Source organism: Aethalodelphis obliquidens, unplaced genomic scaffold (assembly GCF_003676395.1).
Source record: "Aethalodelphis obliquidens isolate GAN/ISIS:26980383/991018 unplaced genomic scaffold, ASM367639v1 scaffold4, whole genome shotgun sequence".
Taxonomy (NCBI): Eukaryota; Metazoa; Chordata; class Mammalia; order Artiodactyla; family Delphinidae; genus Aethalodelphis; species Aethalodelphis obliquidens.
Window position 1 is genome coordinate 54,708,980 of NW_020837948.1, and position 21,956 is coordinate 54,730,935.

The 21,956-nt window shown below is 35.0% G+C and overlaps 1 protein-coding gene across 3 annotated transcripts in view; it reads left to right on the plus strand.

The window, feature by feature from the left end:
• HOMER1 (homer scaffold protein 1) overlaps positions 1–20,691 on the plus strand; it is a 125,730-nt gene extending 105,039 nt beyond the window's left edge. For all 3 annotated transcript variants that reach the window (XM_027100749.1, XM_027100748.1, XM_027100750.1), the window contains one exon: positions 17,612–20,691. In XM_027100749.1, coding sequence (XP_026956550.1) covers positions 17,612–17,800 — 189 coding nt within the window. In that variant the 3' untranslated portion in view covers positions 17,801–20,691. The remainder of the gene's footprint in view (positions 1–17,611) is intronic.
• The last annotated feature ends 1,265 nt before the right edge of the window (positions 20,692–21,956 follow it).

The following is a 21,956-nucleotide window of genomic DNA, read 5'->3' on the forward strand; positions in this document are numbered from 1 at the left end:
TAGATTATTATAAGAATGACCAACATTTATTGAGTGCTTATTATGTACCAGATACTGTGCTTTACTTATATTATGCATTTAATCCATAGAACAGTCATATGAGGAAACTAAGGCTTGGATAAGTTAACTTGTCCAACCTACATTTAAATGAGCGCAAATTCTGTAACAGAGACCCTTCATAAAACAGTTTCTTTATATGAAATGAGATATTTCCTTCTTTCTCTCCCATCACTGACTTTCAGCAGTCTGGGAAAAATGAAGTTGCTTGTTTTGGTCTGCCCTATTAAACAGTGTTCCTATATTTAACCATTTGTGTAGATTAGTGGTTCTCAGCTAGGGGTAGTTTTGTGCCCCAGGGGACGTTCAGCAATGTATGGAGACATTTTTGATTTTCGCAGCTAGGGTAGTGGAATTGATATTTAGTAAATTGAAGCCAAGGTTGCTACTGAACGTTGAATTATCCAGCCCAAAATTTCAAGAGTGCCAAAGTTGAGAAAATCTTGGTGTAGAATTAAAATATGAAGCATGTAATCAGGGCTGGAAGAAATGGGGGAAATGCAGGCTAGTTTTGTCTTTTGTTTTGGTTTGGCTCCCATTGTTTAATTACTTGCTTTGATACAGGCAGTTGCTAAGCACTTACATATATTAGCTCTAACTCTCACAGTAACAGGTGTGGTATCCCCATTTTCAAAGAGAAGGCAGCAGTTTAGAGGTGTTAACAAGTTTAATTAAAGCACTTAGAAAGTAGTGAAACCTAGATTTGTTTTGATTCTAAAATCTCTGTTCTTTCTGCATTACCACACTGTTTCAGCAGCCAAGCATCCAAGCCATCCCTAACAATTCTTGGGAAATTTTTTTTCAGTTATGTATACATTTACATTGTCCCAGAGAAACCAAGAAGTGATTTATTCATATCAAACTTCTAAATGTATTTCATCATTGATTGAGCAGTAATTGAATCTTACAGCTGGCACCTAGAATTGTGACTGTCAATTCTTACCTGCTCTTTCACTGAATATCAAAATTACTTATCAAAACAGCCTACCTGGAATAGGACAGGGAAACTTTCAGAAAACCTAAGGGTGAATTCTAAAAGGCCAAGCCACAGAAATAACCTGTATTTTTTCCAACTTGAAGAAAGTTCCTCCTTTATAGCCTGGCCCCTCCTACCTAAAGATCTGCTTGTCAAAAGTTCCAACACTCTTGAACCTCCATTCATAAATTCAGTCCAAAAAATTGGGATCATTAAATATTTGGAATGGTAGAGGAACTTTGAAATTGCAGTGCATGGATTTGGATTGTAGGTATGGATATGGATAAAAAATTTGTAGTTATGGGTAAATTAAAAATAGTATGATATGATTTTTCTAATTTGCAAGTGTTTTTTTCCTCAAATGTCAATGTGACATATGCTCATTGTAAAAAATTTAGAAAAATGTAATTTAGCAGGGAAAGAAACCCCATAATCCCATCATCCTAAGGCAAAGTGTTTAGAATTTTCTTCCCCCAATGTTTCTTTGGATAACTTTTTCTTTATGTGAGACATATAGATACCAATTTGTTGTCTTACTTTCCTAACAACATTTTGTCATAAGCTGAATATGTTATATGGCTGTATAGTGTTCTCCTATATAGATATACCATAATTTTCTTCCAACATTCTTACAGGGATGGTTATTTGTTTTCAATGTTAGCTATAGTAAATAATGTCATAATGAATCTTTTTACATAATCCTTTCTCATTATTTCTTTAAGATGAGCTTTTAAAGAAGAATTACTAGTTGTAAACGTTTTTAAATTACTTATGCTGAGAAATTGATGTCAGGAACAGCAGGATACCCTCTGGATATTGATCTCTTGCCATCTTTGCTGTCTGATAAGGAACAAAGGAGTAGTTTACTATTTTTTTAGTATTATCATTTTTTGATTACGAATTTTCCATATGCTTATTGTCATCTTTCTGTATCTTGAAGGCACCAAGTACATTTTCACCTTAGAGTACCTGGCGTATCCTTGCCTGGAGGTCTGAGCCCCAAGATCTTCAAATGCGCTGGTTTCTAATGTAATTTACATCTTGGCTCACATGTTAATTTCTCTGATTTCCCAATTTAAGCACTACTTTGCAGGCCGCCACGCCCCCTCCCCCAGTACTCTTTATATTACCATGTCTTATTTTCCTTGTAGCAGTCATCACCATATGAAATGATCTTGGGTTTTTTTAATTTTTAAAATATTTATTTATTTATGGCTGCCTCGGGTCGTATTTTTGGCATGCAGGATCTTTCATTGCAGCATGTGGGCTTCTATGTAGTTGTGGTGCGCGGGCTCCAGAGTGCGCAGGCTCAGTAGTTGCAGTGTATGGACTCCAGAGTGCGTGGGCTCTGTAGTTGTGGCACGTGGCTCTCTAGTTGTGGTGCACAGGCTCAGTAGTTGCAGCATGTGGGATCTTAGTTTCCTAACCAGGGATCGAACCTGCATCCCCTGCATTGGAAGGAGGATTCTCAACCACCAGGGAAGTCCCAATGATCTTGTTTTTTTAATTTATTTTTAAACTTTTTATTTTGAAGAAATTTCACACTTACAGAAAAGTTGCATGAATAAGACAAAGATTTTTCATGTACCTTTCACCCACATCCCCCAGATGTTAACATCTTTGCCATATTTGTTTCGTTTTATCATTATGGAACTCTCTCTGTATATATTCATATTTTTTTCTAAATGTTTGAGAATAACTTCCAAATATGCCATCCCTTTGCCTCTAAACACTTTAATGTATATTCTTTTTTTTCATATTTAATTTTTAAATTAATTTTATTGGAGTATAGTTGATTTACAATGTTGTGTTAGTTTCTGCTGTACAGCAGAGTGAGTCAGTTATAATATACATATCCACTCTTTTTTAGATTATTTTCCCATATAGGTCATGACAGAGTACTGAGTAGAGTTCCATGTGTTATACAGTAGGCTCTTATTATCTGTTTTATAGAGAGTAGTGTGTATATGTCAATCCCAGCCTCCCAATTTATTGCCCCCCTTTCCCCTTTGGTAACCATAAGTTTGTTTTCCACATCTGTGACTCTATTTCTGTTTTGTAAATAAGTTCATTTGTACCATTTTTTTAGATTCCACATATAAGCGATATCATATGATATTTGTCTTTCTCTGTCTGACTTCACTCAGTATGACAATCTCTTCAATGTTTTTTCTAAGAGTAGGACAGTCTCTTAGATTACCATCAAAATCAAGAAATTATCTAAAGACTTTATTCAAATTCCCATAATTGTCCTAATAATCCTCTTTATAACAAAATTTTTAAAATTGTTTTTCTGGTCCAGGCTTCATTCCAGGATCACAAGTTGTATTTAGTTGTCATGTCTATTTATTTTGTTGTTTAAATTGTCCCAGATTTGGCAAGTGGGAACCTTTTTAATCCTGCTTCTGTGTCCTTTGGATGTGACCCTATCATTTAAAGAACTTCATGTTTTAGCTCAACTAGATATTCCTAGTTGTATTTATCAGCTTCAGCCTTGAAATTAGCTATTTCTTCAAAGAAAAATTTCTTTTAGCAAAGTTTGGCGTTTAGAAACCAAGTTCTGGGCACAAGATATACCTTTTGCTATTGAGATGTCATTGTTTCTAGGCCCTATTAATGATCAGAGCTAGAAGTACACACATAGCACATTATGTCCATTACAATAGCTATATCGAAAAAAAACAAACCTGAAATCATACTCATACCTCCTGCTGCAGTCCAGTCCTATGGAGTTCATTTTAGCCTTCCCCATTTTCCTGTTAGTAACTCCTTTCCCCAATATTGTTATAAAGCAGAAACTAACACACCATTGTGAAGCAATTATACTCCAATAAAGATGTTAAATAAATAAAACACACAAAAAAGAAACCACAATATGTTTATTTGCTTGCTTAGTCCTTGAAAGCACAGAAAGTAGTTTCTAATTCATACCACTGCCAAAACAACAACAACAACAAAACCCTACTAACTAGAGATCAGTATTCTTTTTGTCCTTAGCCTGTGTTCAAAAGTTAGGTTAGTTCTTCCACTCCCCCTTTTCAATTGGTTAGTTATTCATTTGAAACACATTTATGTTCATTTGTATCTTATTATATTCCATTTTAGTTTTTTCTTCCCCATTCTTTATTTTGTATTTGTATGCATTTACAGAGCATATGAAACAATTAACATGGTTCTAAAAGTCAGAACTATTCAGGAAGATATCTTCAGGGACACGTCATCCTGTCCAATCCAGTCTACCCCCATTCTTGCCCCCCATTCCCGGCTGCCCCCTGTGGTAACCAATCTCATTAGTTTCTGGGTTATCCTTTCTGTGTTTCTTTTTACACAAATGAACAGATATGTCTCTTTCTTAATTTCCTCCCCTTTTTTTCCTATACAAATGGTAACATACTCTAGATTACTCTTCCGCACTTTGCTTTTTTTTAATCTAAGGTATGTCCTGGAAATCACTCTATGTCCTGTCAGTTCATAGAGAGAGACCTTGTTCATTCTTTTTTTTTTTAGCTGTATAGTACTTCATTTGCATGTGTGATAGTTTTTAAAACCACACTCCTTTATGTGGGTATTTAGGTTGTTTCCAGTATTTTGCAGCAGTACTACAATGAGTAACCTTATGCATAGGTGTTTTGTTATTGTTGGAGGTGTATCTACAGGGTGAACTCTTTGGAGTGAGATTTCTAAGTGAGAACATCATGTAGTCAAATTCCTCTCCATGATGGGTTGTGCCAGTTTTCCCTTGTATCATCAGTGTGAGAGAATGCCTGTTTCTCCACAGCCTCACCAACAAAATGTGTTCTAGTACTTTTTTAACTTGTGGCAATGTATGATAGGTGGGAAATGATAGTTTTAATTTGTGTATCCCATATTATGAGTGAGATTAAACATCTTTCATAAGCTTAAAGGCCATTTAGGTATATTTTTGTACCTATATAGATTGTGTATTCTTGTCTTTGCCCTTTTTTGATCCTTCTTCCACAAAATTTGAAGAGTTCTTTATATATCTGCAATTATATGTTACACGTATTTTCTCCCAGTTTGTAAAAGTTTTTGACTTTGCGTAAGACGGTGGTGTTGTTTTATGTAGTAGTCAAATATACACCATTCTTTTCTTTCATTGCTCTAGCTGTCAATCATAGTTAGATAGCTCTTTTCCAAACTCAAATCATATGGGAATCCATCCATATTTACCTTTAGTACTTCTGTGGTTTCATTTTTTACATTTAGATCTCTGAGTCATTTGGGGTTTGTCCTTCTGTGTGTGGTGTGAGATATGGATCTAACTTTATCTTTTTCCAAATGTCTATCTACTTATCAGTACCATTTATTTAAAACTTTATCCTTTTTTTCCAGAGATTTTAAATATTCAATTTCCATGTGTGTTCTGGTGTATATCTGGACTTCCTATGCTATTCTACTAGTCACTCTTATGTATTCCTAGTACCACACTTCTTTAATTGTAGAGGCTTTACAGTATGTTTTAATATCTGATAAGGCCAATCAGTCCTCATAGCCTTCCTTTTTCATTGTTTTTTAATATATTCTTACATGTTTATTTTTCCATACAAATTTTAGTATTAACGTTAGTACCAATTTTAGTGTCAATGAAAACTTTAGCTCTATAAAAAATTTCATTGGGATTGCTTAAAATTTATAATGCTAGTTTAGCAGAAGTGTGGTTTCCATCCTATCCAAGAACAAGGGATGTCTTCTTATTTGTCGACATCTACTTCTGTGTTTTTCAGGAGCATTTTAGGGTTTTCATGCTGTGAATTTGTCATGTTTCTTGTTTATTTGTAAATATTTAATCTTCTTTTCTTCTATTGACAATGGAGTTTTCTCTACCATCGTATCTTTTAATTGATTATTGTTTATATATTGGGTCGGCCAAAAAGTTCATTCGGGTTTTTCCGTAAGATGTTACGGAAAACCGGAATGAGCTTTTTGGCCATCCCAATATATGAAAGCTGTTGAATTCTGTTTGCTAATTTTATATCCCTCTACCTTACTAAATTATTTCATTGTTTGAACTAGTTTTGTCATTTATTCTCTAAGATTTCCTAGGTATACTAACATATATTCTGCAAATAGAAATAATTTTACTTCTTTTCTTCTAGTTCTTATGCCTCTATTGATTTTTCCTGTTGAATTACACCTGTTAAAAATACAGGTACAGAGGTGGAGTCAAGATGGCCTACTAGAAGGACGCAGAATTTGCGTCTCCTCACAACTAGGTCACCTACCAGGCACCAGTGGGGGACCACGGACACCTAAGGGGACGGGAGGAACCCCCAGCGACCGGCTTGCAGGATCTCGGTTCCCAGGCCGTAGGTCGGGCCCAAACTCCTGTGGTGGGAGCTCCAAGTCCAAACTGCTGGACTAACAGAGAACCTCAGACCCCAGGGAATATCAGTTGGAGTGAGGCCTCGCGCAGGTCCGCATCTCAGCACCAAGTTCCGGCTCTTTCCAACTGACTGCAAACTCCAATGCTGGACATCTCAGACCAAACAACCAGTAAGACAGGAATACAGCACCACCCATCAAAAAAAAAAAAACAAAAATGAAACGACAAAAAAAAATGTTACAGATGAAGGAGCAAGGTAAAAAACTACAAGACCAAATAAATGAAGACAAAATAGGTGACCTCCCTGAAAAAGAATTCAGAGTAATGATAGTAAAGATGATCCAAAATCTTGGAAATAGAATGGAGAAAAGACAAGAAACACTTAACAAGGATCTAGAAGAACTAAAGAGCAAACAGACAGTGATGAACAACACAATAGGGAAATTAAAAATACTCTGGAAAGAATCAATAACAGAATAACTAGGCAGAAGAACAGATAAGTGAGCTAGAAGATAAAATGGTGGAAATAACTGCCAGGGAGCAGAATAAAGAAAAAAGAATGAAAAGAATTGAGGACAGTCTCAGAGACCTCTGGGACAACATTAAACACGCCAACATTCGAATTATAGGGGTCCCAGAAGAAGAAGAGAAAAAGAAAGGGTCTGGGAAAATATTTGAAGAGATTATAGTAGAAAACTTTCCTAACGTGGGAAAGGAAATAGTCAATCAAATCGAGGAAACACAGAGAGTACCATGCAGGATAAATGCAAAGAGAAACACACCAAGACACATATTAATCAAACTATCAAAAATTAAATACAAAGAAAAAATATTAAAAGCAGCAAGGGAAAAACAACAAATAACATACAAGGGAATCCCCATAAGGTTAACAGCTGATCTTTCAGCAGAAACTCTGCAAGCCAGAAGGGAGTGGCAGGACATATTTAAAGTGATGAAGGGGAAAAACTTACAGCCAAGATTACTCTACCCAGCAAGGATCTCATTCAGATTCAATGGAGAAATTAAAACCTTTACAGACAAGCAAAAGCTAAGAGAATTCAGCACCACCAAACCAGCCTTACAACGAATGCTAAAGGAACTTCTCTAGGCAGGAAACACAAGAGAAGGAAAAGACCAACAATAACAAACCCCCAAAATTAAGAAAATGGTAATAGGAACATACATATCGATAACTGCATTAAATGTAAATGGATTAAATGCTCCAACCAAAAGACATAGACTGGCTGAATGGATACAAAAACAGGACCCATACTTATGCTGTCTACAAGAGACCCACTTCAGACCTAGGGATACATACAGACTGAAAGTGAGGGCATGGAAAAAGGTATTCCATGCATATGGAAATCAGAAGAAAGCTGGAGTAGCAATTCTCATATCAGAGAAAATAGACTTTAAAATAAAGACTATTACAGGAGACAAAGAAGGACACTACATAATGATCAAGGGATCAATCCAAGAAGAAGATATAACAACTGTAAATATTTATGCACCCAATATAGGAGCACCTCAATACATAAGGCAAATGCTAACAGCCATAAAAGGGGAAATCGACAGTAACACAATCATAGTAGGGGACTTTAACACCCCAGTTTCACCAATGGACAAATCATCCAAAATGAAAATAAATAATGAAACACAAGCTTTGAATGACACATGAAACGAGGTAGGACATTCCATCCCAAAACAACAGAATACACTTTCTTCTCAAGGGCTTATGGAACATTCTCCAGGATAGATCATATCTTGGGTCACAAATCAAGCCTTGGTAAATTTAAGAAAATTGAAATCGTGTCAAGTATCTTTTCTGACCAAAACGCTATGAGACTAGATATCAATTACAGGAAAAAAATCTGTAAAAAATACAAACACATAGAGGCTAAACAATACACTGCTTAATAACCAAGCGATGACTGAGGAAATCAAAAAATTCCTAGAAAGAAATGACAATGAAAACACGAGGACCCAAAACCTATGGGATGCAGCAAAAGCAGTTCTAAGAGGGAAGTTTATAGCAATACAATCCTACCTCACTAAACAAGAAACATCTCAAATAAACAACCTAACCTTACACCTAAAGCAATTAGAGAAAGAACAAAAAAATCCCAAAGTTAGGAGAAGGAAAGAAATCATAAAGATGAGATCAGAAATAAATGAAAAAGAAATGAAGGAAACGATAGCAAAGATCAATAAAACTAAAAGCTGGTTCTTTGAGAAGATAAACAAAATAGATAAACCATTAGCCAGACTCATCAAGAAAGAAAGGGAGAAGACTCATCAATAGAATTAGAAATGAAAAAGGAGAAGTAACAACTGACATTGCAGAAAAAGAAAGGATCGTGAGAGATTATTACAGCAACTGTATGCCAATAAAATGGACAACCTGGAAGAAATGCAAGAAATTCTTAGAAACGCACAACCTTCAGAGACTAAACCAGGAAGAAATAGAAAATATAAACAGACCAATCACAAGCACTGAAATTGAAACTGTCATTAAAAATCTTCCAACAAAAGCACAGGACCAGATGGCTTCACAGGCGAATTCTATCAAACATTTAGAGAAGAGCTAACACTTATCCTTCTCAAACTCTTCCAAAATATATCAGAGGAAGGAACACTCCCAAACTCATTCTCTACGAGGCCACTGTCACCCTGATACCAAAACCAGACAAAGATGTCACAAAGAAAGAAAACTACAGGCCTATATCACTGACGAACATAGATGCAGAAATCCTCAACAAAATACTAGCAAACAGAATCCAACAGTACATTAAAAGGATCATACACCACGATCAAGTGGGGTTTATCCCAGGAACACAAGGATTCTTCAATATACGCTAATCAATCAATGTGATACACCATATTAACAAATTGAAGGATAAAAACCATATGATCATCTCAATAGATGCAGAAAAAGCTTTTGACAAAATTCAACACCCATTTATGATAAAAACTCTCCAGAAAGTAGGCATAGAGGGAACCTACCTCAATATAATAAAGGCTATATATGACAAACCCATAGCCAGCATCATTCTCAGTGGTGAAAAACTGAAACCATTTCCACTAAGTTTAGGAACAGGACAAGGTTGTCCACACTCACCACTATTATTCAACACAGTTTTGGAAGTTTTAGCCACAGCAATCAGCGAAGAAAAAGAAATAAAAGGAATCCAAATCAGAAAAGAAGAAGTAAAGCTGTCAGTGTTTGCAGATGACATGATACTATACATAGAGAATCCTAAGATGCTACCAGAAAACTACTAGAGCTAATCAATGAATTTGGTAAAGTAGCAGGATACAAAATTAATGCACAGAAATCTCTTGCATTCCTATACACTAATGATGAAAAATCTGAAAGAGAAATTAAGGAAACACTCCCATTTACCTTTGCAACAAAGAGAATAAAATACCTAGGAATAAAGCTACCTAAGGAGACAAAAGACCTGTATGCAGAAAACTTATTATAAGACACTGATGAAAGAAATTAAAGATGATACAAACAGGTGGAGAGATATAGTATGTTCTTGGATTGGAAGAATCAACATTGTGAAAATGACTATACTACCCAAAGCAACCTACAGATTCAATGCAATCCCTGTCAAGCTACCACTGGCACTTTTCCCAGAACTAGAACAAAAAATTTCACAATTTGTATGGAAACACAAAAAAACCCCAAATAGCCAAAGCAATCTTGAGAACGAAAAATGGAGCTGGAGGAATCAGGCTCCCTGACTTCAGACTATACTACAAAGCTATAGTAACCAAGACAGTGTGGTACTGACACAGAAACAGAAATATAGATCAATGCAACAGGATAGAAAGCCCAGAGATAAACCCACACACATATGGTCACCTTATCTTTGATAAAGGAGGCAACAGTGTACAGTGGAGAAAAGGCAGCCTCTTCAATAAGTGGTGCTGGGAAAACTGGACAGCTACATGTAAAAGAATGAAATTAGAACACCCACTAACACCATACACAAAAATAAACTCAAAATGGATTGAAGACCTAAATGTAAGGCCAGACAATATCAAACTCTTAGAGGAAAACATAGGCAGAGCATTCTATGAGATAAATCACAGCAAGATCCTTTTTGACCCACCTCCTAGAGAAATGGAAATAAAAGCAAAAATAAACAAATGGGACCTAATGAAACTTAAAAGCTTTTGCACAGCAAAGGAAACCATAAACGATAACCATAAACCACAAACCATAAAGGTGAAAAAACAACCCTCAGAATGGGAGAAAATATTTGCAAATGAAGCAACTGACAAAGGATTAATCTCCAAAATTTACAAGCAGCTCATGCAGCTCAATATTAAAAAAACAAACAACCCAATCCAAAAATGGGCAGAACATCTAAATAGACATTTCTTCAAAAAAGATATACAGATTGCCAACAGACATGTGAAAGAATGCTAAAGATCATTAATCATTAGAGAAATGCAAATCCAAACTACAATGAGATATCATCTCACACTGGTCAGAATGGCCATCATCAAAATATCTAGAAACAATAAATGCTGGTGAGGGTGTGGAGAAAAGGGAACCCTCTTGCACTGTTGGTGGGAATGTAAATTGATACAGCCACTATGGAGAACAGTATGGATGTTCCTTAAAATACTAAAAATAGAACTACCATACAACCCAGCAGTTCCACTACTGGGCATATACCCTGAGAAAACCATAATTCAGAAAGAGTCATGTACCAAAAGGTTCATTGCAGCTCTATTTACAATAGCCAGGACATGGAAGCAACCGAAGTGTCCATCAACAGATGAATGGATAAAGAAGATGTGGCACATATCTACAATGGAATATTACTCAGCCATAAAAAGGAACAAAACTGAGTTATTTGTAGTGAGGTGGATGGACCTAGAGCCTGTCATAGAGAGTGAAGTAAGTCAGAGAAAAACAAATACCGTATGCTAACACATATATATGGAATCTAAAATTTAAAAACTGGTCATGAAGAACCTAGGGGCAAGATGGGAATAAAGATGCAGACCTGCCAGAGAATGGACTTGAGGATATGGGGAGGGGGAAGGGTAAGCTGGGACAAAGTGAGAGAGTGGCATGGACATATATACACTACCAAACGTAAAATAGATAGCTAGTGGGAAGCAGCCGCATAGCACAGGGAGATCAGCTAGGTGCTTTGTGACCACCTAGAGGGGTGGGATAGGGAGGGTGGGAGGGAGGTAGATGCAAGAGGGAAGAGATATGGGGACATATGTATATGTATAACTGACTTACTTAGTTATAAAGCAGAAACTAACACACCATTGTGAAGCAGTTATACTCCAATAAAGATGTTAAAAAAAGAAAAAAACCTAAATGTAAGGCTAGGCACTTTAAAACTATTAGAGGAAAGCATAGGCAGAACACTGTATGACATAAATTACATCAAGATCCTTTTTGACCCACCTCCTAGACAAATGGAAATAAAAACAAAAATAAAAAATGGGACCTAATGAAAGAAAAGCTTTTACACAGCAACAGAAACCATAAACAAGAGAAAAAGACAACTCTCAGAATGGGAGAAAATATTTGCAAGCGAAGCAATGATAAAGGATTAATCTCCAAAATATATAAGCAGCTCATGACCTCAATATCAGAAAAACAAACAACCCAATCCAAAAATGGGCAGAAGACCTAAACAGACATTTCTCCAAAGAAGATACACAGATTGCCAACAAACAGGTGAAAAGATGCTCAACATCAGTAATCATTAGAGAAAATCAAAACTACAATGAGGTATCATCTCACACCAGTTAGAACGGCCATCATCAAAAAATCTACAAACAATAAATGCTGAAGAGGGTGTGGAGAAAAGGGAACCCTCTTGCACTGTTGGTGGGAATGTAAATTGATACAGCCACTATGGAGAACAGTATGGAGGTTCCTTAAAAAACTAAAAATAGAACTACAGTACAATCCAGCAATCCCACTACTGGGCAGGTACCCTGAGGAAACCATAATTCAAAAAGAGTCATGTACCACAATGTTCAGTGTAGCACTATTTACAATAGCCAGTACATGGAAACAGCCTAAGTATCCACCGACAGATGAATGGATAAAGAAGATGTGGCACATATATACAATGGAATATTACTAAGCCATAAAAAGAAATCGAAATTGAGTTATTTGTAGTGAGGTGGTTGGACCTAGAGTCTGTCATACAGAGTGAAGTACGTCAGAAAGAGAAAAACAAATACTGTGTGCTAACATATATATATGGAATCTGAAAAGAAATGGTTCTGATGAACCTAGGGGCAGGACAGGAATAAAGACACAGACATAGAGAATGGACTTGACACCGGGAGGGGGAAGGTTAAGCTGGGACGAACTGAGAGAGTGGCATGGACATATATACACTACCAAATATAAAATAGATAGCTAGTGGCAAGCAGCTGCATAGCACAGGGAAATCAGCTCTGTGCTTTGTGACCACCTAGAGGGGTGGGATAGGGAGGGTGGGAGGGAGGGAGACTCAAGTGGGAGGGGATATGGGGATATACGTATGCATATAGCTGATTCACTTTGTTTTACAGCAGAAACTAACACTACACTGTGAAGCAATTATACTCCAATAAAGATGTTAAAAAAAAAAAAAAAAGATCTCATGCACTGAGGAGTAAACAAACCAAAAATACAGGTACAGTGTTAAACAATAGTGGAGGTGACAGACTTCTCTTGTTCCTGATCTTTGTGGAAATGCCTCTAATATTTTTCCATTAATTGAAATGCTGGCTTTACCACTAAAATATAGGTATCTTACCATATTATGAGAGTGGCTAATTCCTATTTTCTTGAGTGTTTTTACCACAAATGAGTGAACTTTGTTAATAGCTTTTTTAGTATCTATCTAGATAATCATAGTTTTTATCCACAGATCCATTGATATGGTTTATTAATGGATTTTCTAAAACTGAACCACATTTGCATTCCTAGAATAAATACCACTTAGCTGTGGTGTATCATTTTATTAATGTGGTACCAGATTTTTGTTCCCTATTATTGACAGTTTTTACATGATATTCATTTGTAATATTGGTCTGTAACTTTCTTCCATTTTCAGGTGGGGGCTGAATTTATAAGATTTAGGTATCAAGGCTATACTAGCTTCATAAGATAATTTGGACGATTTTGTTTATTTTCTATGCTCTGGAATAACTTATGTCATATTGGAACTGTCTGGTCTTTGAAAGTTTAATAGAACTTCCCCTTGAAACCATCTGGGCCTGGTGCTTTTTATGGAGTAATTCCATGATTACTCTCTATTTCTTCTGCAGGTATTGGACTGTTTAAGCTTTACATCTGGGTTTTCAAATATTCAGTGGGAACTCTTATAATTTCTTATTTTATATAGGTTTTTTCTTTCTTAAGTAATGATATGTCTATTTTAAGCTTTTTGCGAAAGGAGATTTTGACTTATTAATTAGTGTTACTCTTTCTGTCCTCTACCTAATGAATTTTTACTTTTATCTTTATTTCTGCCTTTTGTTTTGGTTTACTTTTTTATTGTTTTTCTAGCATTTTGAGAAGGGAATTTAATTCCTTTATTTTCATTTTTATTTATTTGTGTTTAAGGCTATAGATTTTTCTCTGGTCATTGCTTTCATGTGTCCCATAGATTCTGACAGTGTTTCCATTATCATTATTTCTTGAAATTCTGTAGTTTTGGTTTTATTTCCCTTTCACGCTAGAAGTGTTTAAAAGAACGTGTTTTAATTTGCTTGTGGAAGGGCCTTTTAGTTTTATGATTTAGTTACTTATTTCTAGTTTTACTGCATTGTGATCACAAGGGTTTGTTTATGTAATGTCTGCTTTGCCTAATTTACCGATTTTTTGTGTAATCTAGCATATGATCAATTTTATGAATGCTCTTTATTGATTTTGTAGTTTAAGACTTCTATATCCTTACCTTTTTTGTTGTTGTTCCTCTTGATCTGTCCTATATTGAGAGTGGAATATTAAAAGCTCTTATCAGTGTACTTTTTTCTATGTCTCCTTAGACCTCCTGTAGTTTCTACTTTATAAAGGTGGCTACTGTGTTTCTTGGTACATAAACATAATTGTTATATCTTCATTGTGTGTTGTCACTTTTAGCATTAAAGGTGTCTTTCTTTGCCACTTTTTCTACCACTATTACAACCCCTGCCTGGTATACCTTTGCCCATATCATAATTTTTGGTCTTTCTAAATGAATTTCCCAGTGGAAGGACCATTTATTTTATGATTAGCTATCCCCAAAGTCCCTTTCTCTTCTTTTTACTCTCAGAAGTATGCCTTTCCAAGGTTGCCTTCTCGAGTGTCCTATATACTGTGAATTCGCTTCTTGTAGGCTGCTCTGGTCTACCAGGAGTTTTTGTTTTCCACCAGTATTTTGGCACTTTCAGTGGTCTTTCTCTTTCTTTGGATTATTAGAGTTCAGTCTTAGGCCTTTCATTCTCCTCTTCCTTCTTCTGTGCATTTCCCCACAACCCTGCCTTGCCCTCTGCGAAGAGAATAAGAACTTGAGAAATATCTTTGCTAGAAACTGGTGCTTATATCTCCTAATTATAGGTAACTTGAAGTTTGTATTGTTCTCTTTCTTCTAGTTGAAGTTGTGGAATTCGTGTCATTTTTTTTGTTCTTATTATTGGTTTACACAGTTTGGAAAGATGGTTGAAAGATTTCAGTGCACACAGTGATTTCCTCAGTTACACAGACGTCTGTTCTGTTGACTTCTTTGTTACCAGTATCTTCCTTCTAGAATGCATGCTCCATCAAAACAGGGCTCGTCTTTATTTTCTACTTTATCTTCAGTGCTTAGTATGTAGAAGACACTCAGTAAATAATTGTTGAATAACTTCTTCTTTAACCCATTTTTCTGTTGAATTATTAATACTTGTTTTGATGATTTATGTCGTGTTATATATGAAGGTTAATAATCTAATAGAACAATAATTTATCTTTTAAGAGTTTAAGGTGTGAATCAGATATCAATAAAGACAATTTTTTGTAGCTTTTATTTAGATTAAATGATGCAAGATTTAAATTTATAACCTGACCTGGTCCCATTGATGGTGGTAATAATTGTCTACATTTTTTTAATCACTGTAGTGTTGTAGACTCCATATCTAACAAATACAGAGCATTTGTATTTATATACTTTCAGTTACTGCCTTTTAAAGCACTCAAAAGGGATTTAGCAAATTCTGGCCTTAGTGCTTTATCTTGGTGCCCCTGGCATATGCTCACATATGGGTAAAGGGGAAGGGGAAATAGTAGCACAAAAATGATAGTAAGCAGAAGAATGAGTTGGGAGGGAGAATAAAAGTCAAGAAGAAGGGATGGAAAATATAGACAGAAGGTAGAAAACTGGGACATGCCACCAATCAGTTTGCTTCATACTGATCCTGGGTTGTCTGTTCTTCCTCTGGGATCTTATTCTCTGCCTCAGAATAGACCAGCACCAACATCATTGTATTGGATCCCTTTTGTTACGGGCCTAGTGAAATTCCTCCATCAGAGAAATGGCTTAGAGCACAAGACTCCTGGAGAGAACAGCTCAATTTTAATAGCTGAGGGAATTTGGTGTTTTGCTTGCTTCCACTGAAAATGGTTGGATGTTTCATTGATTGGCAAGGAGAACAAGGAAGCCTTTCATTTTTAAGGACGGCTTTAGAGGGCAAACTGGGTGGTGCCTGGTGAAGTGGGTGTTTTCTAGTGAATGACATTTGGTCTATTTTTACAGTTGGAAACATTCTACAGTACTCTTAAGCTTATTGTTTAAGCAGGCAAGAGAGCATGCTGTGCAATCATGAGTGGAATTTTTACATTTGATCCCAGGGTCTGTTTTCTCCCCCATAGTTTAGAGCCTCCATGAACTTGGCTTCTGAATTTATAAATATTTTATTGGTTTCAGAATCTGCTCTCAGTTTACTTATCTTCACCTTGTAGATTATTCAAAGGAAAAAGATTAGAAACATACCTGCTTAACATCTAACCGTAAATACTTTAAGATTAGATTGGAATTCCCTAAATTCTTTCTTTATAAATCATTATAACTGCTTTCTTCCTTTTTTTGTATTTTCCCAGGCTCTTCCGACTCATCTGTGGTGTTTTTTTGCTTGAGCTTTGCTCTTAGTTAAACATGTGAATATTTCTTTGTGTTGAGAATGCTAAATCAATGGTTACTTTCTTATATGTATTCAAGTCAGTTTTCCAATTATTTTTCTCAAAAGTTTAATTTTGCTGGTATTATAGGACAAATACATTTTGGAAAGAAGTGCTCATAATCCCAACAACCAGAACTGTTTCCCATTTTCTGTGTGTACTTTAATTCCTATTGTTTGTCCTCATGCATACTAATTTTTGCCTCGTTGCAGTGTGCTGCTTCATGTTCTGTTATTTTCATTTAACGTTTACCAGATTGCCTTTCAATAATTTTTTAAAAACAATCTACTGTCCTTCAGATATATAGTAACTTCTAAATAATTTTTAAGTATGCCAGATTTTATTCTGTTTAAAAAGTTAAAAATTTTTTTGTTGTCATGAACTTTTACTTCCCTTTTGTTATTTTTTCTTTCCTTAATCTGTAGTATATTGGAATTGTTAGTTGTATAATTCTCTTATATGTACAGTTATTATATATCTTCACTACAGTTTTTAGCAGGTGAGCTATATTCTCTACCGTATGCATTCATTTGATATTGAGGCGAAACGAAGAATAATTAACATATTCAGAGGATCCTAAAACCTTATTTGAGTCATTTTTCTTCTCTACATCTTTCTCCAAAATTTCCAATAAGGAGAAAAAATTAATTTGTCTCTTTTTCTCTGCCTTCTTTCATCTGAGATTGCTAACAGTTGTGCCAGAGGAAAAGAACATGGGCAGAAATAGAAAAGAGACGCAGATAATCCACAAAATGGGTCTTCATCTGATCTCAGTATTTGAAGTGCCTAGACTAGTGTTGCCTGGCACAAAGCAAGCAGTCAGGAAATTTGTGTTGGGGGGACAGATGTATTCATGAACAAGCCAATCAATAAAACCACATGTATTTCTCAGATGGCAAAATCTAAAAACCTCCTTAAATTGTATTGAGACTCAGAAGGTCATCCTAATTATCAAACTGCATTAACTACCACAATATTAGTCATAACAAAAGTTATATTGTTTAAGTCTTAAACTGACACACATATATATATCACACTTTTGTTTCTAAAGGAAGTAGAAATTCGGAACAAAGACCTGGAGGGACAACTGTCTGACTTGGAGCAACGTCTGGAGAAAAGTCAGAATGAACAAGAAGCTTTTCGCAATAACCTGAAGACACTGTTAGAAATTCTTGATGGAAAAATCTTTGAACTAACAGAATTACGAGATAACTTGGCCAAGCTACTAGAACGCAGCTAAGGAAAGTTAAATTTCAGTGCCAATTGATTAAAAAATATACTGTCTCTCTTCATAGGACTGTTTGGGCTCTGCATCAAGATTGCACAAAAAATTTGAATATCCCTTGTCCAGGAGGAGGATCTTTTGAAAATTGGAATTGTATATTTCAGTGTAAATTTTAGAGTTCAGCTTGTAGCTAGTTGGGGAAAAAGAGATGAAAAACTTGAACTACAGATTACCTCCATGTATATTATTGGCCATAGTTAACTAGAAAGTTATAAACAGACACTTAATGCAATCTTTTTTTCTGATATTAGCCAATGGGAGAATTAACAAATGTCTGGGTCACATCCCCTTTTTGTGTTCAACACAGTGAAGGTTATCTGCTTTTTAAATTAATTTATTTATGATATCTAAAGCTGTGTTTTGTGCAAAAACTTAGTGATGAAAGCCCTGTCTTTTGTTGTAATCGGAATAATTTCTCAGGATATTTTTGCACTGCTGGCAGCAGTGCCATTACCAATTAATTCTTGCCAGGAGTGAGAGTGAGCTGCATCTTTAATTGAAACATACTTACTATAACTGGGTGTATAGAGTTCTTCCCTTTTTTTATACTGGAAGATATTTCACTCTGGTGACCACTCTGGTACACTCTGGTGTTCTCTAATCTTGTCTGCTGTATAGTTTACTTTTCCATATTGATTCCATGTATTTATGAGAAGATACTGTCTCCCATTTTATTACACATTTTAAAGCCAACTAATGAAGGCAGCTGAGTCCCTCCAAAATTTTTCTTTTTAAATTTCTAATAAATTTGACACACAGTACTGAAATACAGCAGCCCGTCACTGGCGGTCTGGTCTAGCAATGTTAAGTATATTTACAGAATATGCAGTTACATTTATTTATATATTTTGCAAGAAATCTTTTCTGAATGATTAATGCATTTCAATTTACAAATAATAATGGTTGTTGGGAAACTGTTTATTATAGATCATTTTAAGGTGTATAGCTATTTTAAAGGCGATCCATTTCCATCGAGCAGCCAATCAGAGGACTATTGGGATTGGAGCCGTGTACTCTGTCTGGGTCTTCACATCAACCACGTCTCTAGTCAATCCTCACAAGGCAATATTCTAAACTGTTAACTAGGCATTTCAAAACAGGAATTCAATTCAGCGGGCTCTTCTCAGTGAACAGGATTTAATGTTGTTTTGAGGTAATTTTAAAGGACTTTCAGCAAACATGCATTTCTTTATATATTTCTTTTAAGAAACTGTTTTAAAAGTAAGTCAAGTGCTGTCTAGTCTGCTTATGGAGTAGGAACTGCATCAGAGTCCATATATTCTTGCTGTCCAATGCTTGTGACGTTGAGGAGGGTTCTTATTTAAAGTGTATGCTTGAGTATCTGACTCCATGGAGTTTACAAATGCACTGACTTTTTGTTTGTACCCCAAAACAGTTGAATTGTTAAGTACAGAATTAAGCTGGTTAATCAATTTGTAACCATTTTTTCACTCACAAACAGCTAATCAACACTAGACAATTTTGTTTTATATATATGTATGTGTATGTATGTAAATACATACATATTAATTTATATTAGAGTGAAAAATAAATGGTTTGTTTCTAAAGCTAGTTTCTAAAGTGAGTTTTCAGGTGTCTCTGAAAAGTTTATATCAGACACTTAATCATCTTGTATTATATGTGCTATGATATCATGTAAGTTACCTCCATCTATTTTAGGGTATTTGCCTCACCTGTTTATAATAGGGAGGATAATTTAGGTACACAAGCTCAGAGCTATTTCTCTGATAAATCAGGTAATAAAATTTATTTGATTGATGGAATTTTGAAGTAGATGTGATTTTATCCATCAGTTTCTGAGTAACAGAGCACCAGATTTTAATTAAAATAGGGGATTTAGCACTAGGGATCAGGAAATTTGGTTATGAAGAGTTAAAAATTCAAAAAAAAATAGGACAAGCTGTTGAAATGGTAAGTGAATTATTTTAATGATGTAATAAGATATTTTTAAATTTTGACATAGTTGTCATTTAATGGGAAAATAACTCACCAAAATGTCTCCACTTGAATTGTATTGATATATGAGACATCTGTAATTCAATATATACATATACTCATATGTATATACAGAAAATTATTTTTAATATTTTCCTATGGACATGAAATCTAAAATTGGAAATTTTGTGAGTTTTTTCCTTTCCAATAGAGTCTAATTTTTTCTTTTTTTAGTGATTCAACAATTTCTTGAGGGCTGCACCTTTAAATTCCCAGCTTGTCATTAGACGTGTACAGTATATGGGATAAGGTGGACACAAGTGCACATATAAATAAAATTTTCTTATTAAGACTATTTTAAACATTCATTTACAGTAGGAGAGTATCTAGAAATCATCATCTACAAGTCATAATTAGTTTGTGTGCCTACTGTAGTTTTCTTCATTTCTGTATTATATAAATAAAAGTTTGCATATTAAAATTTGATTTTTCCCAGAGACAAGTATTATATAATGTATATTTAGATCAAACTGTGGTAATATATTTATCAGAAAATAATGTTGGGGACTATAGCCTGAACATGTGGACTTGAAGTGACACAGAAAAGGAGAGCAGAGATTGATCCCATTGTGTGTAAGTTATTATAACTATGAATTCTTGTACAAAAAAACAATTGAAAAAAAGAAAAACAAAAATACAGTTTTTATTTTGAAATACATTTGTTGTTCTCTGGAGAATGTATCTTTTTTTCCTTCAGTCTTTTACAGATACTTTTTAAAAAGCATTTAAGTGATGGCAGCATTTACTTAAATCTTACAGGTGCTACTGGATTTTGCATTAGTGTGTTATGTTGTGAAATCCTAACTTTGACATAAAAGGTTTTATAAGTATTTCCCTGCCTGGAAAATTAGTTTTTGTTTCTCCTCTCTCTCTCTCTTTCTTTCTTTCTGTCTTTTTTTTCCTCCCCCTTTCTTTCTGCAGATTAAAAAAAGTTCATGAAGTTGCATCCCTCCTGTCCCTAATAGAAGAACTCCAGCACCACCATAGATTTAAAGTTTTGCTGTCATTGAACTGTTGGGAAGCAGTTAGAGGAAAAACTTACACCTTTTTTTCAAGTGGAACTAAAAGAGACACTCAGTTAAACCACCACCACCTTTTAAAACTCATTTCTTTGCCTTGTTAAAATTAAATGTATTCTTTCACATGTGTGCTCCGGCCTCCCATGTTTTTACTTAACTCTGGAGTAGGCAGCTCAGCTGCTGTCTCCTCGCAGACCTGATTTTCTGTCAGCTCTGGAATGCGAGGCAGGCCATTTGGGAAAATGTGTTTGGTGGCAGTGGTTTCTTGTTTTCTAAAGAAATCCTTTTGTTTATTTGATATCAAATGATTTTAACATCCTGATATTCAGTGCTTGAAGCCATGAAATAGTCTTCATTGAACTTTTTTCTTCTGGGTATTTAACATTGTTCCTTTATCATTCATGAAGTCAATTAATTTATATAAATCTTAAAGAGGAAAACTTTCAGGTAAGAAGTAGTTGAGAAAGACACATTTTTTAAAAATTTCTCAAGTAGGATACTATGCTATAGTAAGTATTTGTTGAGAAGATAATTTTCATGTGAGAAAATATTGTAAAAATTACTAGAAAAGGATCATTTTAGAATGGAAACAGATGTATCATTCACCTTATTCTAAATTGTGAAAGTGTATTTTTAACTAATATTCATGTTAAATTGGACCTTAAATTTTTATGGCAGTTTTTCTCTATGGGAAACCAATATATAGGTGTCACACAAATAAGCAGAGTTAATGAATTAAAAGAAATGAATGTTTTTCTCTTTTTGTTTATATATTGATATTACCTAGTAAAGTAGCTACAAGTTGCTAACAATTTTATCCAAGGAAAAACTCAGTCAGCACTACACTGCCAAGTGATTTCTGCTTAGTATATTAGATAAAAAAGAATTGAGTTATTTTTACCAAAAACAGGTGACCCAGGGAGAGAAATTGCATCTAGAATAGGGGAAAGACCATAAGCTCCCAACAGATTTCTAGTCAATTCGTTGATCTCTTTAAGTACGCTTTTTATCTTTTAGATTAAAGGACACATTCCAAAGGCTACCAGAAGTGTATGTGGGTAAGGAGAGGATATTTT